The 16056-nt window shown below is 39.9% G+C and overlaps 1 protein-coding gene across 2 annotated transcripts; it reads right to left on the bottom strand.

The window, feature by feature from the left end:
• Positions 1-2970: 2970 nt before the first annotated feature.
• On the bottom strand, positions 2971-15964 carry LOC119187094 (DNA polymerase kappa-like). 2 transcript variants are annotated; one of them, XM_037435351.2, is made up of 12 exons: positions 15823-15964; positions 14426-14637; positions 13754-13906; positions 13214-13345; positions 12535-12703; positions 12317-12441; positions 10256-10422; positions 8690-8819; positions 8412-8586; positions 7815-8019; positions 6275-6622; positions 2971-3175 (listed from the first exon to the last, which is right to left on the bottom strand). In XM_037435351.2, the coding sequence occupies exons 1-12, from the start codon at positions 15833-15835 to the stop codon at positions 3064-3066; spliced, it is 1941 nt and encodes a 646-aa protein (XP_037291248.2). In that variant the 5' UTR covers positions 15836-15964; the 3' UTR covers positions 2971-3063. The 2 variants fall into 2 exon arrangements, with proteins under 2 accessions (XP_037291248.2, XP_075750219.1); XM_075894104.1 differs by lacking the exons at positions 14426-14637; positions 15823-15964 and adding an exon at positions 14035-14268.
• Between the last annotated feature and the right edge of the window lie 92 nt (positions 15965-16056).

Raw genomic sequence — 16056 nt, 5'->3', positions numbered from 1 at the left:
GGATATGCCGGCCATTGCACCGGTGAGTTCTCAATGAACGCGTGCCTTGAAAGAGGGAAAACGTGCAAAGCGAGGCGCTTCGAGCTGGACTGTGTCCAACGCGGTCAAGATACATCTAGAACACACACAAGGAAGGAAGTGAAATAACTTAATTTGGTCCTGCGGAACGCGACTGGGTCACGCACCCGGCTATGCCCCATAACGTTAAAAAAAAATGACACTAAAGCCAAACAATACATTGGTTTAGATAGATAACTTGAGAACTGTGCTGTCGTTAATTTCGCTATCATAGGTTTTTTTCGTGTAGAACAAAATCAAGGTCACTGTCTAATTTTGAATTTCGCGCTGAAGACTATGCACGTGACGTCATGTAACTGAAAGTGCATATTTCGTGTTTTTGCGATGTTGGCTGGACGAAATTTTCTGAAAGTTGGTAAGTAAAGTCTTTGGCGCCCTCAGGGGAGAGAGAATGTACTTCATTTTCCCTGATTATAAACTACAGAACGTTAGAAGAAGCCGTCAAAATCTGTGACTTCACGGCGTTTGGTGCGGGAATTTCAAGGTCGCGTCGCCACCCGCATTTTGTTTTTGTGCGGTTCCTCGCTTACCAAGATAGAAGAAATGGTAGAAAAAGAAAAGGTAGAAGGTTGACCAGTCCACGAAAGAGGACTGAGGAGAGAAACAACAGCAAGGCAAACATGCAGCACACACAAACACACAGTGCGACATCACTATCACGGAAATTGGGAAAGAATAAGTTATTAATGTGAGAAAAATATTTTTTTTTAACTTGGCTCAAGGAAGATGTCAACAATCAGTTTTAATACCGCAGACAATAATGCCGAGTTTCGGATTTCTGATATAAGCCACACTATATCAATCTGTAGCACATCCAATAAAATAATGCAGACTCGTTGCCAGAAAAATCTTCTTAATTAAAGAGTCACAAAAGTGCAGCAGTAAACCAGCTTGGACAGACAGGTTATTCTTTCAGAACTATAATGTCCTTAATTTCGCCATCATAGACAAATTATTAGAAGAGGACATGACTTTCCGATGGAAGCGGAAATGTTGTAGGCCCGTGTACTCAGATTTGGGTCCACGCTAAAGAACCCCAGGAGGTCGAAATTTCCAGAGGCCTCCACTACGGCGTTTCTCATAATCATATGGTGGTTTTGGAACGTTAAACCCCACAAATCTCAATCAGAAGAGGACATGAATCAAGGTCGAAGTTCCATATTTTATTATCTAGCAAATTCTTCAGCATGTGAATGTCAGAGTGGCATAACGAATTTCAAAGGCTTTTTGCATGTCTTGTTCACATGTGTTCAATAAAATATTTTGAAACTTACAGAGTTAGTACTTTTGTATACCATAGTGCAAAAAATAGTTTTTAGCGATGGACTATCCTGCAGGCCGCAGATGCCATCAAAATGCACGACATCACAGTAAGCCGGTCTGGGAACATTCCTTCTTCCATGTGCAAGAACATCAAGGCAGTGTTGACATCTGTATATTCTCCTTGGGGTTTTCTTTCTTACCTAGCGCCTTCTCACAGTAGGAGCGGTGCCTCTGGTGCTGTGAAGTTGTACTTTAATCTGAAAAATCCTTTTTTTTTTCAACCTAGTCAAAAGGGAAATATATGGTTTTTATATTTATTTCATTTGAAAATTTATCAACCCGTTTCTCCCGAGACAATATGACCATTGTTGATTAATAATGCCATTCTTTAAAACGAAGTTACAAACTTGCACAGAATGCAGCCAAGGTTGGGAGTCACCAAAATACTGCTACATATACAGTTTCACCAAGATAAGAATACTCCCTATATGTATAACATGAATTGAAAGAAGGCTTTGGAAAGAACAAACCCTTGAAATGCAGTGTTAAAAGGTCAACACAGTTACTATTCCTCCTACTCAATGCTTTTCGTTTCATTTCTTTTTTTTTGAGATTGAGGAGATACAATAGTGACAGTATATCGCCATTTGCCATTTTTGGACCAACAAAGCAATAAAACAATGTAAGGCACAAAATGAATGGTCTTTTCCCTCTGGCATGTTATATTGACAGGTTAATACCACCAAATAATGGCAGCATATACAGGGGTGAAAGGAGTAACAGAGTGTGATACAGAAAAGAAGCATTATCATGTCTAAGTTGTTTTGTGCAGAGTGTACAAGTTAGTATCCTTGAAAATTTTATGCTGCTTTGCCGTGCACTCTTTTATAAAATCTTAGGATCGGGCAGGCAAACATTAAAATGACTGCACAGGTTTATAAGTGTCAATGCAAGAGGCTCACCACACCCACAATGTTGCTTAAAGTTGACTAACGTTTGAAAACAATAACCGGTCAAAGCATACAATACATAAAGTTAGAACGAGTATATTAATGCATCATGATAACATCACAAACCAGAACATCATAAATAGTGACTGAAAGTTCTAAACACATGCTTCAACAGTCCTCTACAGGAATAGCAAATGGCAATCGATTTTCCATATATGTTTGGAGAAGTACAATGCAAAAACAACAGTACTGTTAAAATTTCTAGTTTATGTTTTGCATTGTGTACATGCATCTGCGATATCATCGGAGTTGAAACGCAAAAAACAAACGTGCCATAACGATTAGTTAGCTAAGCAATCAATAAAGAGCTCAATGTAGGATTGTTCTTAATTATTCTGAATGACACTCGGTCTATAAAAGCTTCATCATGACATCTGTTTCTGAATGGTGAAGCTGTCACTCATGTCTTAAAATTCAGTGAATCAATGGATGAGTAAATCAGCTCAATAAATTAAGTCATGCTCTCGAGTATACAAGGCTCTGCGGTGTTTTCATACACAGCCTATGCCAATGTTGTCCTCAGGTCTGAAACTTGTCATACAGTTGCGCATTTCAGATGAGCAGGGTTCACAATGTAATTACGGAGAGCATTCGTTACAAAGTAAAAGAACGCAGAAGCTTTTCAGGTATCACAGGTAACTTTTACTTTAACGTACAATATACAGTGTATATACAATTATATGTAGCAAGAAATAAAATAATTAGTTCAGGCTTAAGGCTTCGACGAAGAAGGCGAGAGGTAGTTTGTGATGGAATTTCGTTGCTGTGGCTGACTGCACCTTGGCCGCTTTTGCGACCGTTGACTTTTTGGCGTCTCGATTTTCCTGAAAAGAAAAAACAAAATAATTTGCAATGCGAATGCGATCCACAAATGCTGGCAGTGTTTATTTGTCTTTATTGACTATATTATATTTGATAAGGAAAAATGCCAATGTTCATTCTATTGCATAGAGCAGACAAATGTAAATTATTATAGTGAAAGAATACATGTATCTTATGTGGACTGTTGTGAGTGGCATGTGAACATGAATAAGTGAGATTGAGAAGCAGCAGTTGGCAGGAAGCCAGGACTTTTGTTAGAAGGGCAGAGGCTTAGGGTTTATAATAACAGGGTGGGAAGGGGGAGTTGTCACTGTTCATCCATTACTGTTTGTCCATTTTTCGATCATTGCAATACTAATGCCGTCAATAAGCAAATAGGTTCAGTTTCATCACACATCATGTGGCTATGCAGTTGATGTGTACATAACCATGTGATGTGTGCTGTCCTGGTATGTGTTCATGTACATCAGGACAATTTCGACACAATATGTACATTCAAAAGTACACATGAAATAGTATCTTGTACACTCAAGCAAACCAAAAAATGTATGCACGGGTGAGGAAAATACAAATGTAATCCACTCAGTAACTAATCATGATGCATTGCAAGGAGGTGCGGTAAATTTGCATGACATAATTCCAAAGCGCTCAGTGTTACATTCCAAAAATAAAATGATGGGATGCTTTGCTTTGAGTGAGCTTCAGTGATTTAAAGTTAGCATGTAAGTAAATATCTAATTACTCTGAAATTAGTCAGCTTCTACATTTGCGTAAAAGTAGAAAATATTAAGCCTGAACAGCTCTTTTTGTTGTATTCGTTTCGAGTGAAAAAAAAAGTTTTGATGCTGGTCATGGAACGCTTTACGTCAAACAATCATCGAACATGGTGGTGCATCCAGCAAAGTGATCCTCTGCACTACGTAATACGCAGCGTATTGAAGTTAAATGATTGCTAGTTGTTCACTAATGAAGCCTGGATGAATGTGCGCACTAACTTTCAAGCCATTTGAAGAAACATGTGGTATGTGATGTCCCATCGAAGTTGGTGTGTGGAATTATACACATCGTGACTGAAAGAGATATGCACCTTCTTTAAAAGGCTCCTCACCAGGTTTAGCCATTTCAAAAAAAAAGAATAGCACACAAATCACCCTGTAGTGAATACGCCTTCAATGTATAAAATGACTGTGTACTGAAAAAACAATGGAAGTCAAAGCAGAGAGCCACGCACCCTTCCTTTTGAGGAAGCTGCACTTAAAGACTGCAATAGTCGTAAACATATACGACTGGCAACAATCACGTATATGTAACAGGCACAGTGGCCATGGTCTGTTGCAAAGTTTGCAACTGTGCCGCTAAAGATGTGCCATGAAACGAAATAGAGAAATAAGAAAAGAAACAAGGTGAAACTTGTGAAGAAACGTGACACACTGGCTTCGTTGCAGCACACGGGGCAAACAGAAGGAAGGTGTGCTCCTTGTGCAGTATATACAGTTGAACCCTTTTATTAAGAGACACAGATGTAAAAGACCAATGGTTGTAATAAGCACCAGTGTGCCTACATTGAAACAAGAATTGATGAGAAAATTCATACATAGTACCCTGCTTATAACAGACACCTCTTGTAAGGTACAAAAATTGCTGCTCAGTACTTGTCTCCTATAAAGAGGTTCAACTAGACATAACAGGGCAAAGTATCTCCGACGACAACGGCGCTCGCCTTGTGGTAGCATGATGATTGAAGAGTTCCATTTCTTCTATATCCTCCAACACTGTTGAAAGAGCATCTCTTAAGAATACTCCACAGAGAGCACCTTGGCGACCATACAATTTCCAGTGTGTAACCAGAATCTACCACGGGGCTTGTTAAGGGAGAACTCCGGTGCATTTTCAACTATACTGACATAATGCTGTTTTCAAATAGTATCGACAGTCCTGCAAAAGCTCGGGTGGTCCACTTTGCCCAGCCACTCGTGAATAATTTTAATTAAACAATAAACAACGAGTGAAGACAGAAATTCAAACAGGGAGCTGCTCCGTTATCCATGGTGGATATGGAATAACATTGCGAAAATCCATTGTCGATGATGTCACGAGGTCCGCTACACCCTGCCACGGCTGGCCAGGGTGTAAACATAGCTCGTGTGCCTCTTCTGACATGCGAAAAGCAAGTTGATGATGTCATTCGACACGTAATCACGCTGTGTCAGCTGGTCTGAACTTACCAGTGACAAGTTTAGCAATGATTGCAGCTACTATCTGAGCGCAGAAACATCGCTTTGTGATTTCATTCCGCCGGCGAGTGAAGCATCTGACGTGCCCCGAATTGATTTCCTCATTGCTCAATATTGTAAGGCATGGTGTCAATGATGACTAACATGCTGTATGCAGCAGAGAAAACTGAACTGTGCTCACGTTGACTTCGCCTAGTAGAAAAAAGCGTGCGCTGCATTTGTCTGTTGGAAAAAGTGGGGTTTTTAAAAATGAGCAGGGCCTTACGTCACATATAAAGGGTGGCCCGCATTTACAAGTGTGATTCCAGAATCAGTTACAAGATTTAAAACTTTTTTTCTAAAAAACTAAATGATTTACGGTTGTATAATTTGGCACATATCACCACAGTACCGACGAGAACACATGTTCAAAGTTTTATTTAGATTGGTAATAATAAAAAAAACGCCGCAGTTCCCCTTCAATGGGCTCTTTAACATGCTCTAGCCAAACCTCAGTAACAACCATACATCGAAACACTAAGAAAAAGCAGTTCTTAGGAATAGCTAAGTTGGCGGCCACCAGAGTCTCTTGAAGCAAAGTAGGAATCGCGTAACAATTCCTGTCGATTTCTGCATAGCACCTAGGCATAATTACCTCTGCATAGCAGTCTGCTCAAGCATATCTCAGCAGGCCTGAGTTACATTCAGGCAGATTCAAGCTTTCTCAATCTGAAAATTTACCTCTAGTCTACAGATGCACGCAGAACTCAACTGGGCTAATCAGTTCTCTGCTAAGTTCTTCGCCGTGGTCCAAATTGAATCAAAATGCCTACTGACAAGTGTTCTAGCACCACTGTCAGCTTATTATTGTTCGAGTAGTGTACTTACCGCTTCTCAGGCATCGGGCTGCTAGCAAAATCTTGTGATGATAACATTTCACGAATCATGGGCTTGTTGAGACAGGTGTCGATGTGCTCGTTCACTTTAGACCAGTCGGTCTCTTGAATGATGTGACCGCACACAGGACACTCCACTGATGCTGGCTCTTCCTCCCCTAGAACACTAGCTTTTTCAATGGGTGACACAGACTTGGTGCTGCTGATAGTCCTCGAAATATTGCACTCTGTGTCTTCTTTGTCCGCAAGGTTAGAACACAATGTTTCAGGTACTGATGCGATTTGCAATGTATCAGATGTTCCAGAAGTGTCCGGATTCTCTCCGTGGTTTGTGTCATAGCTACAAAAGGAACATAGCAGAAAAAAGCTTCAAGAATGGTGATCATCATTTCACGTCAAACTTGCAGAATAGCGCTAAGCACAAAAAACCAGAAAATAAACAACCGAGGCCACATTTTTTGCATTTGTTCCTTTCGTTTTACATCTTTTTCATTTGTCCGTAGCATGGTCTTGCAAGCTTAATATGAATTACCAATTCACCAAGCACATGTCCTGTTGACATTGTCCCAGTAACTATGTAATTTTTATCGTTGGAATATAATGAAGCCTGCACTGGTGACAGCAACTTTTATCACACTTACCCATTACCTGTTGTGCCAAGCTCGTTTACTACTATAGGACGAAGAAATCATTTTTCTTAGCAACGTTACCAACTTTGATGTGTTTTGTATTCAAGGCATAGCAAAGGTGAAGAAGCAGATTTCTTAATGAATATGCCATCAATTAAACCCTGCAAGTGGCTTTTAAACAGAGCTTCGGCACTCTCCTTGGGCATGACACCCCTGAATTGGCCACAAACCTGGTGCAAAGAACTCCCCACAAAGCATTTTTCACGTACTGCAGTCATTTGGAGCATCTATCTACATATCTATTCATTGATCTATCTATCTAGCCACCTATGTCTGGGTGCTCTCGTGATCACACCTTAACTAGGTGTAAACCAATATTAGCATGGGAGGGTAAGATGGTTCAACGAAAATATGGCTCGAGTGTCATGACATCCATAATCTAAAAATGTTGTCACGTATGTAGTACAGAATAATAATATAAAAACACCTCACAATTTTGTAAACTGCATTCAGCTTGCGATACATATGAAGTGGACGAACTTGATATGTTGAAAAGTACAGTAAATGTGGACACTACCGCTGATTTGTGGATAGGACATCTTTTTTGCAAAAAGACTTGTAAGCCTTGTCATAATTTGTGCAAGTTTTAATATAAATATCATGTTCTTAGGTGTAGTTTACAAAGCTGCAATTCTCGTTTTTGTAGGAAGACACACTTTTCCAAATTATGCATACAAGTCCGTTAATATGGCAATATTCTATCATTGAAGTAGTGATGGTAAATAAGCATTCATTAGCTGATCACAATATTAAAAGCGAGGGGAAAGCCCCTTCTGTATCAGTGAGAAAAGAAACAGCAATTCATGATTTAAAACAAAAAAGACAAAACAAGAGCTTTCTTACAAGTCATCTCCGCTGGATGATTGGATGCTGTCCTGTTCACCCAGGCAGGCATCCACATGCGCATTGACAAATTCAGCGGAGCTGCTTTCCAGTGCCTTTTCGCATATGGGGCACTGGGCCGTTTTTCTGCCAGACAAGAATGCCGATAAGGTTGGCTGTGATGAGGATAAAGACCCACTGCCATCTAGGCCAGAAAGCCGGACTCCTGGAAAAAGTAAAGCCAAGTGCGATTCCAGCTGATAACGGCTGGAGAGAAGGTCTCCCAGTGTGATTTTTGAATACCTATTTTCTAATACAAAAAAGGCCAAGCTAAAGAAAAAGATTTCCAGTTTAAAAAGCAATAGCATAGAAAGTGTTGCGAGCACAAGAAAAGATGATTTAATATATTTACACTCAAACCCAGATATAACAAAATATTGTTCATAACAAAGTAAATGAAGAATAGTCTTGCATTAGGCATAGTGTTAGAAATATACCTCTATAACGAATTTTTGGATATAAAGAATATATTTTTGTGTAAGATGCAGCTTTGTTGTAATGAGGTTTCAGTGTGCACCACAACTTTAATTAAAGGCAAAGCTTCTGTGATGTGTGTACCCATTAGACGTAATCGAAGGGGCTGTCCCTGCTTGGCCGCAGTGATTTCTTGTTGCAGAAGCCGCAAGGCTGCCTGTTTGATTGTTTCCAACTTGCAGGTGGCATTCTCCAAAGTAACACTGCGCGTCATCACATCAAACATGACGGTTTTCATTTTCACTGTCACCACTCTACCCTGTATTGAAAAGAGAAAAGAAATACAAACAGTCCCACGTAAAGTATACTTGTAAAGCACAAGCAGCTAAAAAATTCAACATCAATGCATCACCAATGCTCACAGATATGCCTTCTTCTTGAATCTGTTGATGAAGCTCTTCGCAAAGTTCCTCACATTTTGAGAACAGGTCTTGAGGACTGCTTATTTCGGCAAATGTTTCCTCCACACTTTTCGATTTCCGACTTGAATCACTGCAGGATAATGTTTGCATAACACATATTTTACTCATCTGTTACTTTTAAGACACTTTCTTTGATCCTGTTAAACCAAAGTGACACAGCAATCTATGCAAATACTTCAATGCTTTAGCTTTTCCCAGGAAGTTGTAAGCACTAGCCAACGAAACATCACAACTTCAAGTAACCTGCCTTATTATAACACGAACACAAGACAATTCACCTGGAGGCCCCAGAAACTTCTTTTTTCGGGAAGAGTATACAGAAGATATCAAATTAATTAGCTCAACAGCTCATCATTTTAAACCAAGAAACATTGTCATTTCATAGATGCATCTACACGAGACAAATGCTCATGGCAGTCTTTTAACATTATTGCTGCAATTCACCACAGAAGCTACATGTAGGCAAATCCCCAAAAGATAAGCACTGGCGTCGTGTAACAATATGGTGTCAGGAGAATGGGAGTCATGCAAAGGGCTAGCTTTCTGTATTATGCATCGCGCGAGATCCCTACACAAAAACTAAACATTAATGTTCTAGAGATGACTCAACGCAGTGCAGATAGGAATTTTTTCTAAATATTAACTGACTCTCCCACTAGCCTAATGAAACAACATATTATTCAGACGCTGCAAAGCAAAATACACAGGTTAAAATTTCTTTTTCACCTTAAAAACAGTTGTTTCTCTCTCAACCAGCGGGATTATGTGACACCATTTGCAGCACATGTCAGACACAGCATTATCCCGATATTTTTTAACACTATCATATAACACCAGAATTAACCTTTTCGAATTTCTTTTTTTTTTTTTTCAGCAGACTACAACCGATCAGAATAACCTGCTGTTATCGCAACTAATAAGAGCAGATTCCATCGAATGAATACATAACTACTTAATGTTATTGCCATTGTCGAGTTGACTAATCCTTCATTTTTTATTTATTTTTAGTATTACTATTTTGTGCATTTCAAGTGTACCCCCTGCCTTGAGTCTTGCAAGAACATAAGCAAATGTTCATGTGTAAGCAATGTGTTCTTAATATCCCTATTTGCTTTCAATGCTATTGTTATTCTTATTTCTTCAATGTATATTTTATTTAGCTGTGACTTTTCTTTTTCTGATTACTACTTATGTATGTTTTATTCATGTATCGCTTTCCTGCTTAACCCTATTAGGGTCTGCTGTATAATATATATAAATAAAATAAATAAAAATTATATACAGCTAACGAAACTGGCAAACAAATTAGCCAAGGAGAGCATAGAAGAAAAGCCAAGGAGGACATATTTGTAGTTTCTTAACAACAGCCTAATTATTCTCCCTTAAAATAAGAGCAGTTGAAGCAGATGAAAAATCTCTTTTAGCATTGGTGGGATCACAACCCATAACCTTCGTATCAAAGGTTTCATCAGGTGCCTACAATATGGTGTCATGACTTAGACATACCATTTGACTTCAGTGCAACCAAGGCCAAGAGCTGCACGAAGGTAAAATCGCGCCGTAACTTCCCCGAAGAGATGGCCGATTTCAGCTCGCTTGACCCAAAGATCATGACACGTGCGTGCCCCAAGGGCCATCAACAGCTGTTCTTGCACTGCACCTATTCCTGGGACCTTTAAAAAAAAAGTAACAGTTTAGCCGCAAGGGCGAAGCAATGACTGCGATAGAAAAAAAACTGGAATGTCCCACAAAGGACAGCAAGCAGCTTGATACCAGAAGCGCGCCGCTGGGGCACAAATAAAGACTCCCGAAAAGGACTGACATGTATAAACCAGGACAGCCTTGAACTAACAACTGACACAATCATTACTACCTTGTGTTTGAGCAACACGCCGCAAATGTCGACAATGCACAACCCAATGCTCTTAGATGTTCCTTTTTCTTTTAAACTGCGGCACGGGTGGTGACCTTTCTGCATCTTCTGCCACGGGGTGGCGTTTGACACAAAGTGTGCCCAGTGTTCTTACCCCCAATCCCAAATAATTGCTATGGCAATAAAAGATATGAATAAGAATACTGAGGTACTTCCATCAGAGACAACAAACTTCGGTGATCCCTTAGGATCTTCACTTCATTAATTGCTGCAACAGTAGAATTTGCTAGCTTAGAAGACCACCTGATTATTTTTTTAAAGATACTTTTCCTCAAGCAACTTCTCCAACCTTCTATTGAGACATGGACAAGAAGCCAGAAGTTGATGGGAGGTCAGTTGCACGGAGGGGTAATTTGTATGAAATCTATAAGCTAAAGTGATAATATAGCAAAAAAAAGTTAATTATACTAGAGTACCATTGATTATACCTAATATTAAATATGAAACCTACAAATTTTATAATATTGAAGAAAGAAAAGTATGACATACACAACTTTTACTGTGACATACTATAGCTGGAAAAATATACATGGACAGGCCCTAGCACTCTCAGAAACTTCAAGTCCAACTAAGCACAGCTGCACTACCTCAAAATATTACCCTTACCTCTTACATTTTTTTATGTAAATGTTTAGGTCCCTGGTATCATGAAGCTGTTGTGGCAAGCACTTTTTGCTTTTCGAGTTCCAAATTGGGAATCGAAAGTCCTGCTTAAAGGTTAATGAATTGTCGACACTGAAACATCAGCTATAATTTGATGAGATAACACTACTTATGAGGTTTAAGTCATTACCTTTCTCTGCAAATTTGCTATGCTAAACACACTGTGGCTGTGAATCTCTAGAGCTACTGTGCAAGTCCTATCACGCTTATCACTGCAATGTCATTGATAGCATTGACTCTATCCTAGTTTTTTTTATTTTTTATCAACTGCTCAAATCGTGGTGCATGCCCTACTGTGAGTATGCTTTATGGTTAAAGGAATAGTTTACTCTGTCATACATAAATTTCCTGAATACAAAGACAACTCTGAGCAAGTGTGGTGCTCAAGAAATGCTGACAAGATATCTTATTTGGATATCAACGTCAATTTTCTCATGGTGCACCTACCAACATCGACACTAACTTGACAATAGGCTACAGTACTAATCCTGATGACTTAACGCAACAGTATGGCTAGATGTGATGATGTCAAGCACCAAAACACACAAAAAAACAAACTTGTGCATCGCCTTCTCGATCGTCTGGTCGCGCCGTGCGGTAACTGTCATTTAGCGTACCGGTGAAGCGAGCTAGTGGAGTCTGGAATAGTGTACGTGCATGTGAATACAAGGTATACTAGTGGTGGTGCTGTAGACTGAAGTGAGTAGGTTTGTGCACACTCCTCCAACAACATGAGTTGCTGATGACGATCACAGTCGCCAGAGTAACCGAGTGGACGGACTGACAGCATGGAGAAAACAAACCAATCTTTATTTAAGCATTATACCACTGTCACAGTAAACGAAAAAATGTCACAGTTTACAATTACTACTACTACTACTACTGTGCGCATTCTACATGAACACTTGTCATATGAAAATGCTGTGTTCACAACAAAGAAGGCCTTGAAAAAGTTGCAGCCACATGCTTACTTTGCGGATAGGAAGGGAAGACACAAACTTGCGGATAGAGTCCACATCGTTAGGGAGCCTGAATTGGTCATTCGGTTTGCGCATGTCAGAACAGACCTTTGCCAAAAACATGTTGGCAGCTATACCTGAAATGGGAAGACCACTGGCATTAGTGACATCAGACATCTGTACATAGTATACATGCTTGCAAAACATTTCACCAATGCCCCAGAATTTACCTGCACTTGCTGTCAATTGCGTAGCATCAAAGATCTTTTGTCTCATTTCCTGAACGACATGTTCGGCTTCAGCATCATTTTTGGCCATGTATTCAGTGATGTCAAGGTATGCTTCATCGAGGCCAACTGGTGTGAAGTCTTCGTCATATTGCACAAGCACTTGTCGCACCTGTTGATGTAGTCAGGCACAAGGGCAAGTGGTCTTCTTAGATTTCATTTGACATTTTTCCCCCTCAGTAAGCAACAACAAAGTGAAAAGCAACAACAAAGTGAACCCCATGCCTTCAGTGTACCCATGAAGTTGCATGCCACTGCAAAGAAGCTACCAAAGCCAGCCACTGAAACCAGTCACAGCGGGTCATTCTAAACCTGTAATTTACTTATTACAGCACTTATTCATAAAGTTCTTGCAGCAGCATGTTCACATTGTACAAATATGCAGTTATTTCTTTATTAGAAGTTTTGGACCACGAGGTTGTTCACTGGTTCTTCAAGAAACAGGCAAATCAATCTGAATTTTCCGAAAATTGTGAAAAGTGGCTTGCTTGATAAATGCTGTGAAAGCTTGTTGTACCCTAAAAGACTGAACAAGTGAGACATAACGATTTACATCTAAAATGCAAACTGTGGTTCAAGAATGGGCATTACATGGGCACAAGGCAAGAAAGTGATGGCCTACCTTTCTGCTGAATTCTGTGTATTTATGGAAGTTTGGACGAACGATAACCAATGCTGGGCACAGCTTCTTGCCAATGAATCCAGGCATTGCTGCACGTACGCCATATTTCCTGGCCTCATAGTTTGATGTGGACTGCAAATTGGATATACACATAAGCTCGTTTGTTTAAAGAATGACAGATTGCTTTATAAGTGCCACTTTGAGTGTACGCCATTCCATATTACTGTAACTTAAAGAATAAAAGCCAGGTACTCCCTGATATTTCAAAACAATTTCAATTGAAACTTTTGAATGATATGCTACTACACAATATCACTTCCTTCAGAAGTGAGATATTTTTTCTGTGTGTCTAGAAGCGCTACTACTTATCAACTACTGTTGAATATAAAATTACTGCAACCAGAGCAAGATGTTGCATTCAAAGCCTTAATACTTTCTCTTTTATATTTATGAGAATCATCTAATACAATTCAACTGCTTCATAATTCGTGTGTCCCTAAATATGATAAACCAAGGGCAGTGAAAGCAAGCTTGGGTTACCAGCATTCCCATAGAACCAACTGCCATCGGTTTGTCCCGCAAAGAGGGGTTGTCCAGCATCTCTACAGCCGCATAAAAGGCATCCATGTCAACGTGCACAATGACTCTGTTCAAGTCACGTGTGCACTCCATCTTTTCAACAATAATGTCCATCTGCAAACATATATGAAGGTTTCACAGTAGAAGCATTTCATATAGGAATTCATTTACACAAAATACTGCAAAAAGACCAACAAAGACCCTCATGCAAAATCTCACACTTGAAGTAAATGTAATGTTACCAAAACATGCTTTGTGTACTTGCGTGTCTGGCTGTTTACAAAAGAACAATAATTAACAAATATGAGGATGAGTCCGTGATGCTTAATTTGTCTATTTATGTTAAATCTCACGTGGGCTAACAACATTGCCATATATCTGAGCGGCAAAGTACTTTGCAAACAAGATATTGCAGAAATTAGATGGACCACAGTTGTTTTTTACATCCAACAGCTTTTCTAGCTAATGTTGCTGCCATGTGATTAGACAAGTGTATAGAATGCACATATTCAGCACAGGATCCAAAAGATTGTGTGAACTGTATAATGTACAAACAAAATATCTGCAATGCCGCTAGCCAGAGGATTGCACTATCTCTATTCGCAATGAAAAAACACAAGCTGTCATACTAACCTGGTGCTGGGAGGCTTGTAATTGCGCAAGACTCAGGGTCTTCAGCTCTGCAAGCATTGCCTCAATTTTTACATTTATACGTTTTTGACGCTTCTGCTGGTGCTCATAATAAGGCGTTCCCTTCGATGCTTCTTGGATAACCTTGTTGACATGATCCTTGTCGATCCCTTGAAGACCTGCCTTGCTAGCATTTAGTTCCAGTATTTTTACATCTGTCATAATATATCAATAGACAATTAAGTGTTAATCCCAGGTTGCACAAAGTTCAGCAAAAGAGCAATAGTGAACTGTGCTTAGAGAGATAAGCAACACAAAACACAACAAGGAAGTGCACAGGGCTGAAGACAACTTGCATTTGCGGCAAATTGCCGCATCTAGTCATGTTTTCCGATGGTTTTGAAGCGCTTAATGTCACTAAAAAGTGAATTCTTTGACACTGTGGGTTCCACACGACGATACCACAGAAAGTTTGGCAAAAGCTGGGCTTAATGGGCTCGCAGATTTCTTTATATGTAAGCTTAAACTGCTGGCTGTGACCGATGTTACTAAATAAACAATTGTATCGGGCCTTGTATTAAGCGCTTGTGTTGTGTGTTCTTTGTTATAGTGGCTACGCTTCCTAGCAAGATCGATGTTACTAGCTGTGACTATTCTGAAAACAACGATTTGGTTGTTGCAAAATGGCCTTTACTGCTGCAGACTATGCACATAGTCCTCAGCAATGTCTAGTCCAAGGCATTTCTTAGGCTAGGAATACTTAGTCATGTACACTGTAACTGTGAGAAATATCAGTCACTCTTTTAAAATATTTAGTACTGCAATTGATCTTTCTTGAGTAAGCACTCGCTCACATTGTAGAAGCTTTGTTTGTGATGCAGGGCGGAACAGTAAAAAATTTTCTTTTTTGCTGAATATGTAATTATAAACGACGCATTCTTAGGGTCGACGCATAGGCCCTAGAGAAAATATTAGCCCTTGTTTATTTAGTACTTGATATTTCATTATTCGGTCCAAGCACCAGTGGTCAAGGCTGAACCTGAAGTGCCTCAGATTTTGCATAAGTACATCGTCTCTCGAAGAAAGGCTAACATGTTACACAACTTTTCCTTTCTTATTAAAGCTTGATCAACATTTTTTTTTCAACAGGCTTGAACCGGGAACGGAGGCCTACAGCTGTGTTTCTGCTATGAACCTCGCAGTGCATGCCAGAAAGCAGCGTATTTCTTTCACGTAGGAGCTTGATCAAGCGAAAGCCAGGCCGAAATGATCTGCAATCACTTCACTCTGTAATCATGATCTGACCACACACAACCCTATCCCCCTCCAACGTCCCGCTGTGCAGTCTGCAGAGTAAAGTCTGGTATGGTGTGGTCACTCAACACATGACATGCACTCACCACGCGTCTCCATAAGTTCCTAATATTCTCGGAGTGGCGAGATCACAGACATCTTCATGCACTGCTGAGAAACTCTGCACCGAATAGTCACATATACGTTGTCCGACGAAGGCGGTAAACTTGATAGTACACTGTGCAGAAAATGCTAATGTCGCGAACCGAACGTGCGCGCCATGAATGCGCCAGCAATTACCGGAAGTTGTGGCTGCTCCCGGAAGTTGACTATGAGCGAAG

Source organism: Rhipicephalus microplus, chromosome 1 (assembly GCF_043290135.1).
Source record: "Rhipicephalus microplus isolate Deutch F79 chromosome 1, USDA_Rmic, whole genome shotgun sequence".
NCBI lineage: Eukaryota > Metazoa > Arthropoda > Arachnida > Ixodida > Ixodidae > Rhipicephalus > Rhipicephalus microplus.
The sequence above is the reverse complement of the archived record's forward strand: the minus strand, read 5'-3'. Positions and strand labels throughout refer to the sequence as shown.